The sequence below is a fragment of the Ornithorhynchus anatinus genome, chromosome 1 (genome assembly GCF_004115215.2).
Source record: "Ornithorhynchus anatinus isolate Pmale09 chromosome 1, mOrnAna1.pri.v4, whole genome shotgun sequence".
Taxonomy (NCBI): Eukaryota; Metazoa; Chordata; class Mammalia; order Monotremata; family Ornithorhynchidae; genus Ornithorhynchus; species Ornithorhynchus anatinus.
In genome coordinates, this window is record NC_041728.1 from 101,851,894 (window position 1) to 101,872,375 (window position 20,482).

Here is a 20,482-nt window from a genome sequence, read left to right on the forward strand (position 1 = left end):
GATTGAGTGCCTTAAAGCCAATGGTAAGGAGCTTCTATTTAATTCACCTGATGATCTTAAGCAATGCCCTTATATTTCACTTCTTTTTGCCACTGAGACATGGCTTTTCAGTCCCTGCACAAATGGTCTTCATTTCTTGGAACCTGCAGCAGTCTAATAGGTGGTTTAAATAAGAATAATTTGCAACGGGAAAGATCAGCAAAAAAAGCCCATATAATTGTTTATTTTCTGGTCACAGCTCTCTGATTATCACAAAACAGAGATTGCATGAGAGTCTAACATGGTCCAGACAACTTAACTGTATCTTTCAGGTTTTTTTTAAAAAAAAGTGGCTGAACAATTGGCATTGACTTGCATTCACCAAATAATTGCTCAACCCTCCACTCTGTCTGTGTAGACCTGGACTAAACTGACCTGGAACAGAAACCAAACGGTCAGCTCTTGCACAATTTACATTATGTAAATTGACCCGGATGAAGGAGGTATATCCAAACTATAAGAGAGAAATCTGCCTGTGTTTTCTTTCAGTCCTTTATTTTTCACATCCCCGGACTGGAAGATGAAGAGACTTTTATTACTAACCTATTTCATTTGTTTTGCCATTTCTCCAGGCTGGGCAAAGGACAGGCATTACTACATTGGAATAGTAGAAACCAACTGGAACTATGCCCCCACTGGTAAAAACGTCGTGAATGCAAAACCTATCTCAGAAGATGAGTGAGTAATCCTGACTTTTTATTTGAAAGCGAAGTGCTTGGCAGCAGGGTTTACTAAGCACTGCTCTTTATAAATAAACTGTTGAAGCTTGCTGTGGGCAGGGAATGTGACTGCCAACCCAGTTGTGTTGAATGTACTCTTCCAAGAGCTCTGAGCATAAGTGCTCAAAAAATACCATCAATGTTAATGATAAAGAGGGGCTGCTATTGGTTTTTGACCCAGGCCATGGTCACTTTTGCTCTTGACCCTCGAGGTCTCTGTCCACTGCAGCCAATTTGAGAGGTCAGCATGTTTTGTCACCTTTTTCCCAACCTGAGTGGCACACCCCAGCCTGTGCTGCTGCTCAGGGAGAAGACTGTCTCTCAAAAATCCTGGCTGAAATTTCTATCTTCTATACTCTGGCTCGCTGGTAAGGTGGCTGAGGACAGGGATACTCTCAGGAGAAGCAGTGAGGTCTAGTGGAAAGAGTCCAGGCCTGGGAATCAGAAGACCCAGATGTTAATCTCAGCTCTGCCACTTGACTGCTGTGTGATCTTGGGCAACTCACTAAACTTCTCTGAGCCCAAATTCCCTCATCTGTAAAATGAGGATTCAATTTTTGTGTTCTCCCTCTTACTTAGACACTGAGCCCCATATGGGGCTTGATTATCTTGTATGTACCCCAGCGCTTAGTAAAATTCTTGACAAATAGAAAGCTCTTAAGAAATATCACCATAATCATTTTTATTGTACCCTTCACTGAGATTTAGGGAGATTACACTGGCCAGACAATAGCCCATTTTAGATTTGTTTCTGATGGTTTTGATTTCTTTTATTAACAACCCCCAAGAATGATTCTCTTTGGCTTTTCACGCTGTTTGTGAGCTTAATGAAAGTTGTGGGATTTGGGGTGGGGGATAACCATTCATTTTTTCCCTTCCCTCTCTTCCTTTCCTGTTTCTTAAAAGCTTACCACATTGCCACTGTTTTCCTTGGATCCAAGTCCATAAGAAGTTTGGCTCTCACCATACTGTCTTCCCCAGGGGAGAGAAAGGTGGGGGCGGAAGCAGGCTGTCTGCCCTAAGGGGGAGGAGGGACACCATTTGGAAAACACCATCTCTCTGGTCCCGTGCCTAGGCACAGTGGGGAGTCAGTGTGCCTCTCTGGGCTGGCTCTGTAGTGCGGCCAAAGGTGAGACTCAAGGGTGGTTTCCAGCCCTGACACCTCTGGAATTGGCCATTTTGAGTACTGGCATATGTGGAATTGGCCGTTCCTAGCTTTGGAACCTTTGGACTTGCCATTTGAGTTATGAAAGTAAAAACAAAATCTTCATTTCAAATTCATACCCCTTCTACTCCTCCACTAGATGGTGAGTCCTATGTGGGATAAGGACTGAGTCCAACATTGTCTTGTATCCACCCCAGTGCTTAGTACAGGATGTGGTACATAGTAAGCACTTAATTCTATAACTTCCGTTGCCAAATGTTGTTCATAAACATCTTAGATGTTGGCAACACCTGAGATTTAGGAGTACTATGCCACCACGGGCCAGAAGTCAGAGGACCTGTGTTCTAATCCCAGCCTCACCACTTGTCAGCTGTGTGACCTGGGGCAAGTCACCTCACTTCTGTACAGCTGTACTTCTGTTACCTCATCTTTAAATGGGGATTAAGACTGTGAGCCCCATGCGGGACATGTACTGTGTCCATCCTGATTATCTTATCTCTATCTTAGTGCTTAGTACAGCGGCTGGCATGTAGAAAGTGCTTAACAAATGCCATTTAAAAAAAATAGGTTGCTCTTTCAAATAATAATTATGGTATTTAAGCACTTACTATGTGCCAGGCACTGTACTAAGCACTGGGGTGAGTACAAGCAAATTGGGTTGGCTACAGTCCCTGTCCCACATAGGGCTCACAGTCTCGGTCCCCATTTTACAGATGAGGTAACTGAGGCACAGAGAAGTGAAGCAATTTGCCCAAGGTCACACAGCAGACATCATAACTATTATTACTAATTATTATTCATAGACTGCTTAGATGTTGGCAATATCTAAGATTTAACAGTACTATACCAGTAGGTTGTTCTTTCAAATAAGCTTGTGGTTGCCTGTTTTCCTGTGAGTGAAAGGGGGTGTCGGTCAACCAGTTAATTTAGGGAAAGAATTCCACAAGCCCTGGCTTATCCAAACTGCTCTTTCTAGCCCTCAAATTCTCCTGGGACTCTTTGGTTGTTTTCACCTAGTGTCCCAGAAACTGATATCAAGACATCAAGGCTATAAATTCAAGTCTTCACATTTGACTATGATGAAATCCAAAATAGATCATTTTGATGATTCTAAGCCAAAATACAATTTCCCCCAGTAATGCACTTCTTTCAGCAAAACCTCTGGGAGGCCTGAGGTTGAGACGACACCAGATATCCAGGAAGCTGAGTCTCCCACACTCTCTTCAGGAGGCAGAGCAGGCCAGAATGAAGTGACTTTGAGGGATATATACTGTTGGGGCTGTTGATAGGAGGGAGAATCCTTTACTGTCTTCCAACCCCTCCCCTACAGAGGTTGAGGCTCATTGATCTAGCTATACAGTGATCCCTCCGATTGTTTCAGTCCACTCCAACAGTTTTCTGTGGACTGCAAAGGAGCTTAACGCAGTTGTCTTGCTGTTTTCACAGACAATATCATTCCTACATCTACCTCCAGCGAGGCCCAAACAGGATAGGAAGCATATATAAGAAAGCCATTTATACTCAGTTCACGGATGACACCTTCAGTACAATCATTGAAAAACCACCTTGGCTAGGAATTTTGGGTCCTGTCCTGAAGGCTGAGACTGGGGATGCTTTTGTCGTCCATGTAAAAAATTTTGCCACAAGAGCCTACAGTTTCCATCCTCATGGGACAACATACACTAAGGAAAATGAAGGTAAGGCCATCTCTCTCTCCCCCAAATCATATCTTTTTTAATACTACTGAAAGTTGTTTGGAAAGCAAGGAAACATCTTTTCCCTCTAAAATAAAGTCTGATTAAATGATGCTTAAGGTGGTCTAGTAACAAGAGCACAGGCCTGGGAATCAGGGGACCTGGGTTCCAATCCTGGCTCTGCCACTTGCCTGTTGGGTGGTCTTGGGTAAGTCAGCATGGTGTACTGGATAGAGCACAGGCCTGGGAGTCAGAGGTTCATGGATTTTAATCCCAGCTCCACCACTTGTCTGCTGTATGACCTTGGGCAAGTCACTTAACTTCTCTGTTCCTCAGTTTCCTCATCTATAAAAAATGGGAATTAAGTGTGTGAGCCCACTGCGGGACAGGGACTGTGTCCAACCTGATTAACTTGTTTCTACCCCAGCGCTTAGAACAGTGCTTGACATGTAGTAAGTGCTTAACAAGTACCATAATTATTATTATTTAACTTATCTGAGCCTCAGTTTTCTCATCTGTGAAACAGGGACCAAATACACATTCCTCCTCTTCCTTAGGTGCCCTAGGTGGGAGAGGGACTGTGTCACATCTGATTACTTAATATCTATCCTAGCACATAATGCAGTGCTTGGCACATAGTAAGTGCTTAACAAATACCACAGTTATTGTTTTTATGAAGGTTTATTTGAGATCTTAATGAACAGAGACCCCTCTTGATCAAATGCTGGGTATAGTTAAATAACAAACAATCTTAGAAAATTTGAGGCAAGAGGAACCTCAGCAGATCATACAGTGCAATCCCCAGCCTCCAGGCAGATTAATCCATTCAGAACAGATGACATCTGTGCTTTAGACTTCTGACGAAGAAGCTACTATACACCCTGGGTAACCCCCTCTCCCACCAGGGTTAACCCGTCTGACTACTTTGGAACCCAGAAACTCTGGCTGCGTTCGAGCTGACTACGGGTTGAGGAAATGCTAAGTCACCAAAGACCAAATTGTACAATAAACCGAAAATCCAAATTATCCAACTCTCAGGTAGATTAGCACATTTTGCCCCCTTCTTCTATACCTATAGCTGTTCAGCTGGGGCACAGCTGTATCATGTTGAAAAAACATGTCCAAGGCTCCATCCCGTTGACACTGGGGGCCAGAGGATGGGAGGCTCTGGTCTTTCTTCTTCTGCCACTAGTTTACCTAAAAACTGGGGATTGTCCTGAGGTCACTCAGGAACTTGCCAGGCTGAACAGAGTGAGGCCGGGGATCTGCAAAAGCTGACAGGGTTCTCTTCCAATAAGATGGATGTTCTTGCGGCTCAGATATTGGGGTGGTGGGAGGGACCGTGGACCCAGAATGTTGATCTTATTGGTTGGGGCCAAAATGGCAAAAGTTAGCTTGAGACTTGATGCTCTGTAAGCCATTTGCAAACTTTTAAAAAAATTTTATTAGTTAAGCACTTACTATGTGCCCGGCACGGTACTAAGTGCTGAGTTTAGATACAAGCTCATCAGGTTGGACACAGTCCATGTGTCACAGGGGTGGAATTTCACAATCTTAATCCCTGCTTTATAGATGAGGTAACTGAGGCATAGAGAAGTTAAATGACTTGCCCAAGGTCACACAGAAAATTCAGAAAGATATTTGACAGGGGACATACCTTTAAAAATAAGAGACACATGTGCTCCCTGCTGCTACTCGCCCCCAGATAGGGCCAGTGTGAGGCAGTTGCTTCTTTTTGGAAAGAAAGAAAAATATTTAGAAAAAGGTATGTGTATGAGTTTGGGTATGTGAGTACAATATACATACCTAAAGGTAAAATTCACAGTCAGTGGTCCCTTCTTTGTACACTGGCAACTATATATAGCTTTAAACTTACAGTTGTCCATATTCAAAGACACTTCTGACTGTGAAATTATTTAGTTAAATATAGTTATACATAGTTGCCTTATGTATTCAAAGAAGACATCATTTAACTATATGTAGTTGTCCTTTATATAGACCAAAGACACCACTATAACAGTCACCTGTAACTGCTTGTGTAGCTCAAAAGGTCAATGTGGGGGTCTATGGTCTAGGCCATGTTAGACACTAAAGAATTGGCTCATTGCTGTGTTCTTGTTAAGGAAATGGTACCATTTACCAGACCATCTCACCACCAGCTTTACCTAGAACCCAGTTTGCTGGAACCTTGAGGAAGGGAGAACCTGCATGAGAAAGTTTCAGGACCTCAATTCATCTAGATAAGGCCCCTGGTGACTCTCCACAACCCAAACACAGACAAGTAAAAATCAGGGGTCTAGCCCATCTGGCCCCAGCATGGCAGGATCAAGACCTTAAAAGGGACATGGCCCAAAGCAATGTGGCCTAGTAGAAAGAACATGGGCCTGGGTATCAGAGGACCTGTGTTCTAATCCTGACTATGCCACTTAGCTGCTCTGTGACCATGGGCAAGTCACTTAACTAGTTTGTGCCTCAGTTTTCTCATCCATATAATGGGAAGTCAATAACTTTTCTCCCTCCCATTTAGACTGTGAGCCCAATATGGGACGGGGATGGGGTCCAATGTGATAATCTTGTGACTATCTTACCCCATTGACTAATAGAGTTCTTGGAACCTAGTAAATGCTTAATGAATGATATTATTATCATTTTTATCATTGGCAGCCAGGAGGACCTGGTTCTGACAGAGACAGCAGCCATATAAACAGCCCAGAAGAGGGAAATCCAGTGGGAATAGAGATAAATCAAAGGATGACCTTTTCATGGGCATATATCCCCCTACTTCCTCTCTCCATGGCTTAGTAGTGTGCAAGCCACAGAAAATAGAGTTAAGCTGAAGTAGGTTCATCTTGGTAAGAGAAATAAGTTTCTCAGGACCTGAGAATCAAGGAAATAGGCAAGCATTCCATGAGGGAGAGGAAAGCTAGAGGTCTACTAACCACAGTAGAGCATCTATCCTAGAATTCCAAGTGTTCAGGAGGTCTTGCAGGAAGCAGAGGCCTGGACTGGATAGATCTTGGTCAGACCCAGTTTTGCCAGTACCCATGATGTTTGTTAGGAATAGATAAGGTCAAGGAAAGAAGGATGAAAAAGTAGGGTGCAAAGGGGAAATATGGATACAAGGATAAAGTGCTGCAGAGGAGGGAAAAAGATGTAGAAGACCATAAAGGAATAGCACCTTGGCCTAGTGGAGAGGGCACGGGTCTGGGAGTCAGAGGATGTGGGTTCTACTCCTGGCTCCATCACTTACTTGCTGTGTGACCTTGGGCAAGTCACTTAACTTCTCTGGGACTAAGTTTCCTCAACTGCAAAATGGGGATTCAAAACCTGTACTCCCTCCTACTTAGACTGTGAGCTCCACGTGAGTCAGGGACTACACTGGGCCTGAGTAACTTGAATTTACCCCAGTGCTTTGAATACTGCTTGACATATAGTGTTTAACAAGTATCATAAAAACCTATAGAGAAATAAAGAACAAAGGGAAAGGAAGGCATGAGGACCAAGGAAGGAATTAAGGTGCTAGGGTTTTAACTTCCCTTCTGCCTTTTTCAAAAGTTTTGGGACCAGGCTGGATTTAAATATGGCTGGTTTGACTTGCTGGATTTGCTGATCATGGCTCTAATTGAAAACCAAGTCCATAAAGTATTCCAACCTGTGCTAGCATCCGGTAAAACTTTATTTCATAGGTATTCTGATTTTGGCTCCTTGTAGGCAGGGAACATGCCTAGCAACTCTGTTATATTATACTCTCCCAAGTGCTTAGAGCAGTGTTCTATACATAGTAAACGATCAATAAATATGATTGATTTCTAAAGAGAGAAAGAGGTTCTGTGAGAAACAAGTCTTGAGCGATTCTTCTTTGCGTCAAGGACCTCTAAAGATCATACAGGTATCATTCCAATCAGTCAATCAATAAATGATATTTATTGAGCACTTACTGTGTGCAGAACACTGTGCTTGGATGAGTACAGTACAATAGAGTTGGTAGACATATTCCCTGCCCACAACAAGTTTACAGTCTAGAAGGATAGACAGGCATTAAAATAAATTATTTTAATGTACTTATGTTCTTTAATTCTGTGGGGTTGAGGGTGAGGTGAATATCAAGTGCTTAAAGGTTACTAATCCAAATGCATTGGTGATACAGAAAGGTAGGTAGGGGAATTAGGATTTCATCAAGGAAGGCCTCCAGGAGGAGGAGATGAGATTGTAGGAAGGTTTTGAACATGGGGAGAGTGGTGGACTGCCAGATATGAAGGGGGAGGGAGTTCCAGGCTAGAAGGATGATGAAGGCAAGGGGTTGGTGATGGGATATATGAGATCGAGGTGCAGAGAGTAAGTTGGCATTAGAAGAATGGAGTAGAATATCAGCAAGGTCAGGCAGGAAGAAGAAAGCCAAGGGTAAGGGTAAGGAGTTGCTGCTTGATGTGGAGGTGGATGAACAGCAATTGGTGGTTTTTGAAGAGTGGGGAGATATGGACTGAACATTTTTCAGTAAAATGATCCAGGCAGCAGAGAGAAATATGGACCAGAGAGGGGAAAAACAGGAGGCATATTTCAACAATTGCAGTGGAGTCTCTTAGTTACATGGCTGGATATTCTGTTCCCTAGGGGCTCTGTATCCCGATAACACCACCGGCTTGCAGAAGAAAGATGACCGGATAAATCCTGGAGAGCGTTACACCTACAGATGGACAGTGCCAAAAGAACAAGGCCCGGCATCAGGAGATAACAACTGTGTGACCAGGATTTACCACTCACACATAAACACTGTGAAGGATGTGGCTTCTGGGCTCATTGGACCTCTCTTAACTTGTAAAAAAGGTGACAGACTGTCTGTGGTGGTAACTATATTTGCCAATCAAGCGATAGAATCTCAACGAGGTGTAGGGTATCACCACACTAAACTTTTGGGAGAGTAGGATTCTATACATTTGATAGACATGATCCCCTGCCCTCAAGGAGTTTTCAGTCTAATGGAAAAGTCAGACACTAAAACAAATTTCAGGCAGTAGCAATCAATTAATGGAATTTATTGAGTAGTTACCATGTGCAGAGCCTTGTACTAAGTGCTTAGGTGGGAATAATAGAGACTAAAGATATGTATGGCCTAGTGAAAATAGCCCTATCCTGGGAATCAGAAGACCTGATTTCTAAGAGAAGCAGCATGGCTTAGTGGAAAGAGCCCGGGCTTGGGAGTCAGAGGTTGTAGATTCTATTCCCGGCTCCACCACTGATCAGCTGTGTGACTTTGGGCAAGTCATTTGACCTCTCTATGCCTCAGTTACTTCATCTGTAAAGTGGGGATTAAGACTGTGAGCCCCTCGTGGAACAACCTGCTTACCTTGTATCTACCCCAGCACTTAGAACAATGCTTGGCACATAGAAAGCGCTTAACAAATGTCATTATTATTATTATTATTGTTATTATTATTATTAATCCCAGCTCTGCCACTTACCTGCAGGGGGACGTTGGAAAAGTCACTTAAATTCTCTGTGTCTGTTTCCTCATCTGTAAAATGGGGATTCAATACCTGTTCTCCCTCCTACTTAGCCTGTGAACCAGATGTGGACTCTGTCCATTCTGGTTATCTTATATAATGTTGGTATTTGTTAAGCGCTTACTATGTGCAGAGCACTGTTCTAAGCGCTGGGGTAGATACAGGGTCATCAGGTTGTCCCATGTGAGGCTCACAGTTAATCCCCATTTTACAGATGAGGGAACTGAGGCACAGAGAAGTGTGCTTAGTACAGTGCCTAACATATAGAAGATACTTAATGAATGCCACTACCACTATCAATCATCATTATGATCATCATTATTTAAATGTTACCAGGGCTTGTAAATACTTTAACTGATTAGGTGGCTAGGAAGTACTGAAACAGCAGTTCATGGGTTACAAAGTGGTGATATTAGAAATCAATCAGGAAAGGCCTCCTGAAGAAAATGTGGCTTCATAAGGCCTTTGGAGATGGGAATGTGGATCTGATAGATGTGAAGGGGGAGAAAATTCTCTCTCCAGGCAGAAGGGAAGCTGTAAACTCACTGTGGACAGGGGATGTGTCTGGTATTGTTATATTGTACTCTCCCAAGCGCTTAGTACAGTGCTTTGCAAACAGCAAGCACTCAATAAATACAGTTGACTGATTTACTGACATAAGCATTCCCTCAGTAAGTAGTGAGAGCAGCTGCAGCTATTATCAGGGACCAAGAAGTAAAGTAGCAAGAGGCCGCCAGATCTCCTTTCCTCAACCCAGCAAAAAGCAGACCTGGAATGAGTGCCCTCTGGAAGGCTTGTCAGGGGATTGGGGGAGGATCTGATCCTCTTCCCTCCTTGCTTCGGTGGAAATCTAGTTCCGGGCTCAGTCGGGGTTACACACAGAGAGTAAGGGATACCATCCTTATGATGGTAACTGGGCCTCCTGAGGAGAGACACTTCCACTAGGTTATGTGGTTAGAGAGCAGGCCTGTGCCTCATCTCAGGAGACTGTTTCTCTGATGCAACAATTTTCACTCGACAACACCTTTGTTCTCTCTGATGCTTAGAAGTGTGGTTTTGCGAATAGAGCACAGGGCTGGGCGTCCAAAGACCTGGGTTCTAATCTCAGCTCCTCCACTTGCCACTTGATGACCCTAAGTCGCTTAACTGCTCCATGCCTCAGTTACCTCATCTGTGAAATGGGGCTAGTAACAATAATAAGGTATTTGTTAAGCACTTACTATTTGTCAGGAACTTTACTAAGCGCTGGAGTAAATACAAGCAAATCAGTTTCGACACAGCTGCTACCCCAGGTGGGGCTCACAGTCTTGATTCCCATTGACATGAAAGGCTCAACTCTTCCCCAGGAACAGATACCCCTTGATCCCCTTCACCAAAGTCTGCATGCTATCATCTTTTAATAATAACAATAATAATAATGATAATAATAATGGTATTTGTTAAGCACTTACTATGTACCAAGCACTGTTCTAAGCACTTGGGTATATAGAAATTAATCCGGTTATCCCACATGGGGCTCAGTCTTCATCCCCATTTTCCAGATAAGGTAACTGAGGCAAAGATAAGTGAAGTGACTTGTCCAAGGTCACAAAGCAGACAAGAGTGAGAGTTGGGATTAAAACCCAGGACCTTCTGATTCCCAGGACTTTTGCTCTATCTGCTAGGCCACGCTGCTTCTTTGTTCTCCTGTTCTCCCTCCCACTTTAACTATAAGTCCCAGTAAGACAGGGACTGGGTACAATGGGCTTATATTGTGTTTACTACAGCACTTATTACAGTACTTGGCACATAGTAGGTGCATAATAAAAATAATAATAATAATAATTGCGGTCTTTGCTAAGCACTTACTATGTATTAAGCACTGTACTAAACCCTGAGGTAGATCCAAGAAAATCAACTTCCATATGGGGCTCAAATTCTAAGTGGCATTCAGGCCCATGCTCTTTCCCCTAGGCCAGGTGGCTACTTAGCAATACCGCAATTATTATTATTATTAGATGTGATAAAGTTTCACCTGAATTTCAGTTCATTTTACTGAAAGAGGTCAAAATCACTCTAGCAGCTAATCAAAACAATGATTAGAGGACACATGCATGTTTTGTAGCAGAAGCACCGCTAATTAAGCACACATAAGGTATTTTGCATCCATAAATGACAGCATTACTTCATAGTAATCTCATTAAGCTTTCTCCACCTGGAGACTAAGTCTTCACCTCTATATTTCAGGGACTCTGTATAAGAACAAGGAGAAGTATGTGGACAAAGAGTTCGTTATGCTGTTCTTCATAATGGATGAAAATCAGAGCTGGTATTTGGACGACAATATTAAGACCTACTGCACTGAGCCAAATAAAGTTGACAAAGAGAATGCTGACTTCCAGAAGAGCAACAAAATGTACTGTAAGATCAAAGCTGCAGAATTACCATCCATTATTTTATCCCTCCAGTGATCGCAGTTGGCTATTTCCCCCAGTTCAGCTCGGCTACATGATTAAGTTCGGAACCAAATATAACAACCAAGGCTAAGGCGGATGATGATGTTTAGGTTTCATTTGGCTACATTAGATGTCAGATGCACAAAATTCACCAGGTTTGCTGCATCTAGTCCTATGAAAGAAGCCAATTTCCATAAAGCTGCCTTCTACTCTTGTTAGCAGTCCCCTTAATCAATCTGGATGGCCTATTTCCAGGAAGAACTTATATCTGAGCCTGGCCTGGTTTATCCTGCTGATGAATAAGGGATTCTATTTTTCCAGGCCCCTGCTACTGCACGGATTCCACTGCCCCATTCATCATCCCCTCCACCCCTCCAAGACATAGCATGAACTAACGAACGTTTCTTTTCTCTCAGCAATGAACGGATACATGTTTGGCAATCTCCCCGGTCTTTCCATGTGTGCAGAAGACAAAGTGAAATGGTATTTTTTTGGCATTGGGGGTGCATACGACTTGCACACGATCTTTCTTCATGGACAGACTGTGCTGTTCAGGAACCACCGGACTGATACCATGAGCATCTTCCCTGCCACCCTGGTAGATGTTTCTATGGAGGCAAAGAGCATTGGTGAATGGATGATTAGTTGCCAAGTTCATAAACACATGCGTGGTAAGAGATGATAATTTCTGCACATGATGTTTCATAATAATAATGTGTATTTACTAAGTGCTCAGTATGTCCTGAGCACTGTTCTCAGCACAGGGGTAGATACAAATTAATCAGGTTGGACACATTCCCTGTCCCACATGGGGCTCACAATCTAAGTGTGTTCATTTATGGACTTATGTGACTTAGCTCAATTGTATCAAAAAGAGCAAGTTCTGTTTATTGTTATATTGTAATCTCCCAAGAGCTTAGTACAGCACTTTGCCCACAGTAAGTGCTCAATAAATGAATGTGAATGAATGAACTTTCTAATAAGTTTGGTATTTGCCATTTGCTTACTCACTCCCAATAATCAGCTGATGAATCAGTGGCATTTACTGAGCATTTACTATGTATCAGGCACTGTCCTACGTGCTTGTGAATTCAATAAAACAGAAATCACAGACAGGGATGATAATTGTGATATTAATAAAGTTCTTATTATGTGTAAAGCACTGTTTTAAGTGCTTGGGAATATACAAAATAATCACGTCAGACACAGTCCCCATTCCAAAGAGGACTCACAATCTATGTAAGAGAGAGAACAGGTATTGAATCCCCATTTGGCAGTTGGGGTAACTGAGGTACAGGGAAATTAAGTGATTTACCCAAGATCACACGACTGTCACATGGAGCAGCTGGGATTAGAACCTAGGTCCTCTGACTCTCAGGCCTGTGCTCTTTCCACTAGACCACGCTGCTCCTTTACTATGTGTCAAACAATCAGCCAATCATTAGTATTTACTGAGCACTTACTGTGCACAGAAGACTGTACTAAGCATTTGGGAAAGTACAATAAAACAGAGTCGACTGACGTGATCCCTGCCCACAAGGAATTTACAGTGTACTGTCAAGCACTGTACTAAGAGCTGGGGTAGATACAAGGCAATCAGGTTGGACACAATCCCTGCCCTGCCTGGGGATCACACTCTAAGTAGGAGGGAGAACAGACACTGAATCTCCATTTTACAGTTAAGGAAACAAGACAAGGCACAGCAAAGTTAAATGACTTTCCCAGTATCACACAGCAAGCAAGTGGCAGAGCCAGGATTATAACCCAGACCTACTGACTCCCAGACCCATGCTCTTTCCACTAGGTCACAGTGCTTTAACACATCCTTAAGTATGGGAGAATGCTTTTGTGTTTCCTCACCTCTTGGCCTATCCACATCAATAACCCCTGAATGAATGAAGCCTCAGCTAAGGGGATCTATTTAATTTTTCAAATAAAAACACATAATGTATCTTTCTCCAGAAAGTCTAGAAATAAATCTGACCTAGAGAGTTATATCTGTGATATTTGATCCAAAATTGGAATTTTTACTTCCTATTTTTGAATAATTTCCATTTCAAAGGAGAATTCCTAGGAGACAGCAGAGTTTCAACTTAACAGGAGTCGGTCAGTCCTCTGTCCCTCATTGCCACGGTCTGATTTTATAACCTTGTATACATCCCAGAGGTTAGCACATAGTAAGCACTAAATACATAGTATCATTAATATTATTATTTTGGCCTTGCTGTGTTACATCGAGAGCCTCCTCTTTTAAATCAAAGTTTGTATTCGCAAATGTAATGATACTTAGAATTCATATGGTACTTCTTATTCTAGAAGACTTCAAGTTAATTAACTGATTCTTCCTGCCAGTATTCCAAGGAGCTGGAGGGGGCAAGTATTACTTCATTACCACCGTCATAATCCTCCTCCATAATATTTACTGAACGCCTGCTTCGTGCAGAGCACTGTGCTAACAGAGTTCAATAATGCTGTTGTACAAATTTCCCGTGCTCAAAGTAGCAGTATTTATTGTTGTCTTCTCTCAAGCCCTTAATACAGTGCTCTGCACACAGTAAGCCTTCAGTAAATGTGATTGAATTTAATTGAATAGTAATAGCATGCATTAAGCAGCGTAGCGTAGCATTTGATCATATTTTCATTCATATTTATTGGGCACTTACTTGGTGCAGAGCACTGTACTAAGTGCTTTGCAGCACTTAGTAGTAGTAGTGTTTCCTTATCTGTAAAACTGTAAAACGGGGATTCAATACCTGTTCTCCCTCTTACTTGGACTGTGATCCCCAAGCAGGGCAGGGATTGTGTCCAACCTGATTGCAATGTATCTACCCCAGGTCTTAGTACAGTGCTGTCAGTACTGTAAATGCCTTGTGGGAAGGGATCACATCAGTCAACTCTATTTTATTGTACTTTCCCAGACGCTTTTACAGTGTTCTGTGCACTTAATAATAACATGTATTAAGTCAGTAACAGTGTGATCTAGTGGGAAGACCTTGGGCCTAGAAATCAGAGGAGCTGGATTCTTATCCTAGCTCCGCTACTTGATGTCAACTTGGGTAAGTTGCTTAACTTCTCTAGGCCTCAATTTTCTCATCTGCAAAATGGGGATTAAACCCTTCTTCCTCCAACTTGGACTGTGAAACGCATTTGGGACAAGGACTGTGTTAAGTTTCATTATCTTGTATTCATTCATTCATTCATTCATTCAATCGTATTTATTGAGTGCTTACTGTGTGCAGACCACTATACTAAGCGCTTGGAAAGTACAATTCAGCAACAGATAGAGACAATTCCTACCCAACAACAGGCTCGCAATCTAGAAGGGGGAAACAGACAACAAAACGAAACAAGTAGACAGGCATCAACACCACCAAAATAGATCTATAGAACCATAGATAAATGCACATCATTAATAAAATAAATAGAGCAATAAATAGGTACAAATATATACAAGTGCTGTGGGGAGGGGAAGGGGGTAGAGCAGAGGGAGGGAGTTGGGGCAATGGGGAGGGGAAGAGAAGCAGAGGGAAAGGGAGGGCTCAGTCTGGGAAGGCCTCCTGGAAGAGGAGGACCCAGCACTCTGGCACATAGTAAGCGCTTTAACAAGAACGATAAAAAAATCACCCACTCAATGAAAGGAACTAAACTAAATACAGAATCAAGTGACAAATTACCTGCCCACGAGGTGCTTGCAATGTAATGGGGAGACATAAAAAAACAAAATGATTTACAAATTCTGGGAGCAGGGTAAAGAAAAAGAGATACAGCTAGAAGTTGGGAAAGATGTATAAATAAATAAGAATTGCTCTACTATATTCGTAAGTCCTAGGAATGTTTTTACACATATGCAAGTGCTAAGGGTGGGAGTGAGACTTCCTGACCTCTGTTGCTATGAATTATGTTGAGGGATAATAATGCTAACAATATTTTTATTTAAGCTCTTACTATGTGCCAAGCACTGTTCTAAGCACTGGGGTAGCTACAAGATAATTAGATTGAAATGGAAGGGAGTTCTGTCCTGTGAGCAATGGGCCAGAGACCGACTTCCTGAGAGTTGGGTACGCTCGGTTCTGCCAAAACATGTGCTTTCACTAACCATTTTGGGCAGAAGGCAATGGCAGAATTAGGATAAGTTGTTCCAACGATGCACAGTTGACTTGATACAGCACGACACTGTGCTGGGCGAAATGGTGGGGCGCATGCCAGTCTTGGTCATGGGGTGAGTGCTACAGAGCACACTTTCCTAAACATGGGGTTCTGCAAGGACACAACTCCCCTCATTAGAGAACTGGGGGTACAGTAAGGCTAGCCTGGAAGGGGCAAAGAGGACACCACCCTCTCCTTGCTTCAGCACTTAGGAACATTTCTTTAATCTCTATTTAATTCCCCCTACTTCATCCACCTCTTCCCACCCATTTTGCCCAGATGATGCTTTGAGAGCCAGTGTGGTTTAGTGGAAGCCAGAGGACCTAAATTCTAATCCCAGCTCTATCACTTGTCACTTGCTTTGTAACCTTGGACAACTCACTCAGCTTCTCTGTACCTCAGTTCCCTCATCTGTTTTCCCTCCCACTTAGATTGTGAGCCCCATGTGGAACCTGATTAACTTGTATCTATGCGAAGCAGCGTGGCTTAGTGGAAAAGAGACTGGGCTTTGGAGTCAGAGGTCATGAGTTCAACTCCCGGCTCTGCCACTTGTCAGCTGTGTGACTGTGGGTGAGTCACTTCACTTCTCTGTGCCTCAGTTCCCTCATCTGTAAAATGGGGGTTAACTGTGAGCCTCACGTGAGACAACCTGATTATCCTGTATCTCCCCCAGCGCTTAGAACAGTGCTCGGCACATAGTAAGCGCTTAACAAATACCAACATTATTATTATTATTATTACCAGGTTTGACCCAGAGTAAGCACTTAACAAATGCTATCATCATTATTATTATTACTATTAATTCCCATTTTACAAGTAAGGTAACTGAGGCACAGAAAAGCTAAGCAGCTTACCTAAGGTCACACAGCAGGCAAGTGGCTGAGCCGGGGTTAAAACTTATATCCTCTGATTCCCAGGCCCATGATCTTTCCAGTAGGCCATGTTGCTTCTTAGGACAAATGTTTCCAGGGAGTCCCTGGTTCTTGGGTCCTTTTTACAGGTATTTTCATGAGTCAGGGATCATTAACCCCCATCGACAATCTCTATTTTCTCAGAAGCAAGGGATGGAGTTCGGGGCCATAGCCAGAAATAAACAAGAAACTCCTTCCAGGCTCCAATCATTCAATCATATATATTGAGCGCTTACCGTGTGCCAAGCACTGAACTGCCCTATTCAATTCAGGGTGGCCTAGTTGAAAGAGTACAAGCCTGAGAGTCAGAAGACCTGGGTTCTAATCCCGGCTCTGCCACTTACCTACTGAGTGACTTTGGGCAATTCACTTAATTTCACTGTGACCCAGTTGTCTCAATTGTAAAATGGAGATTCAGTGCTTGTTCTTCCTCCTACTTAGATTGTTCATTCATTCATTCAGTAGTATTTATTGAGCACTTACTATGTGCAGAGCACTGTACTAAGCGCTTGGAATGTACAAATCAGTAACAGATAGAGAGAGTCCCTGCCCTTTGACGGGCTTACAGTTTAATCGAGGGAGACGGACAGACAAGAACAGTGGCAGTAAATAGAATCAAGGGGAAGAACATCTCATTAAAACAATAGCAAATAAATAGAATCAAGGGACTGTGTCCAACCTGTTTATCCTTTACCCCAGTGCTTACTACTATGCTTGAAGTATGGCAAATGCTTAACAAGTATCGTTATTATTATTGTTATTAATTATTATTATTATCGTCTTCTGTTCCAGGTGGCATGCAGGCCTTTTTCGAAGTAAAAGACTGCAAAAAGCCATCAACCGACAAAGTCACAGGGAAGAGCGTGAAGCACTATTACATTGCCGCAGAGGAAATCATCTGGAACTACGGCCCGACTGGAATTGACCATTTTACAGGGAAAAACCTAACTGCCCCTGGAAGGTAGTAATCCTGGTTTGGGAACAGAGCTGATTGCTGAAAATTTGCTTCCAGTTAGGCAGGCCTGGCTCCATCAGAATGATTCAAGCAATTGGAGATTACCAAATACCTTAGTTGGTGGCCTAAAGTGAAAAACCTTGAAACTTGGGGTAAATACCATTCTATACGGGGAGCTAAGGAGTTTACTGTAGTTTATTTTAAAATCAAGCACTAGGTGGCCTTCAAATTCCAAGAGCCCGGCGTCCATTTGGAGGTTATTTTGAGGTGAATGCAGTGTTTGCCGCTGAGAAAAGGAAGCTACCTCAGGCCCAGGAAAAGTCGAAGTTCTAAAATACCTCAACAGAAGGAGAACAATGCGAAAATATTTTCTTCCTTTCCCTTTAAATTCAACACTAAAAAATGTTGTGAAATCAATCACATCAACACACAGCCTACCGCAGATGGTACGATAGAGCACAGGCCTGGGCATCAGAAGGACCTGGGTTCTAATCCCAGCTTCTCTGCTTGTCTGCTGCGTGACCTTGGGCAAGTCACTTCACTTCTCTGTGCCTTAGCTACCTCATCTGTAAAATATTAAAACTGTGAGCCCTATGTGGGGCAGGGACTGTGTCTAATTATCTTGTATCTACCCCAGTGCTTAGTACAGTGCCTGGCATATAGTAAGAGATTAACAAATACCATATTTATGATTATTATGTTGCAGATATGTTTAAGGACTTTTTTTATTATGAGAAAGCTTTCGAGCATCCTGTAAAGATTAGACTGGTTAAAATGTTAACAGTGATTAGGCCCTGGTCAAGCGTACCCTTTCATAGGTCTGCGATTGATTTGGTCATATTTATTCAGCACTCACTGTGTCCAGAGTACTTTACTGAGCACTTGGAAGGGTACAATACAACAATAAACAGACACATTCACTGGCCACAGCGAGCTACATCTGTGTAACTTGCAACGGGGAGACCGTGTGTGAGAATTTGAAGTGAAAGAGTCAAGTTTCCATGGCTGAATCTTAATTTCCCTCTCGGTTCTGAAACTGTAATCGCTGCTTTATCGACTCTGTCCTCTGCACAGTGAGCCCGAGGCGTTTTTCGTTCGAGGCCCCACCAGAATTGGAGGATCGTATAAAAAGCTGGTCTACCGTGAGTACACAGATGACACCTTCACGAAGCAAAAATGCAGGCGTCCTGAGGAAGAACATCTCGGCATCCTGGGTAAGAATGGGTGGAACCGTTTAGTTTTCCAACGGGATTTTTGCAGTCGTCACGGCAAATGTTAGCCTTCATGCTGCCCAACCCCTGCCTGCCTGCTGATCAGCTCTAAATGAAACAATGCCTGGGCACTCTGGGGACTTCTGTGGTCCATATTCCTCCGTGGAATGGCCACGTGCATCCTGACTGCCTCCTGGGGAATTAGGATGGTATCTCCCTGGACACCGATTGGCTGACGGTAGGACTAACTCTGTGCTTGTCTCTAGGTCCTGTCATTAGGGCGGAAGTGGAAGACACCATTAAGGTGACTCTCTATAACAAGGGGACCCATCCCGTCAGCATTCAGCCCCACGGTGTGAGGTTCACCAAGAGCAACGAGGGGTCTCACTACCACACCCTCCATGGTGGTAAGTCCCCAGAGGATGGCTGAGCATGTCCAGAGCTCGCTATCCAGTAGACGCTCAAGGATAGGGAAGCAGCGTGGCCTAGTAGATAGAGCATGGTCCCGGGAGTCAGAAAGACCTGGGTTCTCTTCCCCGCTCCTCCATTTGTCCGCTGTGTGACCTTGGGCAAGTCACTTCACTTCTTTAGGCCTCAGCTCCCTCATCTGTAAAATGAGGATTAAGGCTGTGAGCCCCATGTGGGACAGGGGACTGTATCCCAACCTGATTAGTTTCTGTCTACCCTACCGCTTAGTACAATGCCTGCCACATAGTAAGCACTTAACAGATATCATTAAAACAAAAAAAAAAAAGAGGAAGGAGCACATCCCTCACTCTTCTGACATGCAAAGACCAAAAGGGAAAGAAACTTGTCCCCAGAAATGGGCAGAACAGTGAGAGCATAGGCTTGAAAGTCAGGCGATTGATCCAGCTTTCATTCAATCGCATTTATTGGGCACTGACCATGTGGAGAGCACTGTACTGAGCACTTAGTACACCTCTGCCCTTGCCTTCTGTCTTCTCTGGTAAGTCACTTCACCTTGGACCTCAGTTCCTCATCTGTTAAAAATGGGGATTAAATTCCTGTCTCCCTCTCCCTTAGATTAGTGGCCCCATGAGCAACAGAGATGTGTCTTACCTAATCATTTTATATTTACCCAAGATTTTAGTACAATGTTGACACAAAATAAGCATTTAACAAATATCGCTATTATAATAGCATCCAATCTGATTATCATGTATTTGTCCAGCATTTAGGTTCAGTGCTTGGAGCATATTAAACATGTAGCAAATAGTACAACTATCATTATTCTGCTCTATTCTTCCCTCACGTGGACAAGCTAACTTGCCATGCGCAATTCTTCCCAGGCACCCCTCCTCCATCCTCAAACCGTGACCCCGGGGGGCAAATTTTCACCTACGAATGGACAGTCCCCAAAGGAGTGGGGCCCAGCTCCACTGACCCAAACTGCTTGACCTGGCTGTACTACTTCTGGGATAAATACACCAGAAGAAATCAATGCCGGGCTGATAGGCCCTCTCCTGGTGTGTAGGAGAGGGAGTCTCCGGGCTGATGGGAAACAGGTAAGCACCTGGGAAAAGCTGGCAGGGTCTCTATGTGATTGGGATTCACAACTCCTGACAAAGGAAAGGACCTCAGGGCAGCTGATGTTTCCCCCAAAGACCAGACGATCTGTAAGGTTGAAGCAGGGGCCCAGTTCATAATCCCAACCTTAAATTCAACCATCTCCAACCAATCCACAT

At 43.3% G+C, this 20,482-nt stretch overlaps 1 protein-coding gene across 1 annotated transcript in view; it reads left to right on the forward strand.

The window, feature by feature from the left end:
* Window positions 1–559: 559 nt before the first annotated feature.
* LOC100077339 (ceruloplasmin) overlaps window positions 560–20,482 on the forward strand; it is a 54,036-nt gene continuing 34,113 nt past the window's right edge. Inside the window, 10 exon segments of the mRNA XM_039914040.1 lie at window positions 560–717; window positions 3,370–3,620; window positions 8,229–8,441; window positions 11,345–11,518; window positions 11,970–12,221; window positions 17,403–17,571; window positions 18,640–18,779; window positions 19,043–19,183; window positions 20,087–20,208; window positions 20,210–20,302. Coding sequence (XP_039769974.1) covers window positions 560–717; window positions 3,370–3,620; window positions 8,229–8,441; window positions 11,345–11,518; window positions 11,970–12,221; window positions 17,403–17,571; window positions 18,640–18,779; window positions 19,043–19,183; window positions 20,087–20,208; window positions 20,210–20,302 — 1,713 coding nt within the window.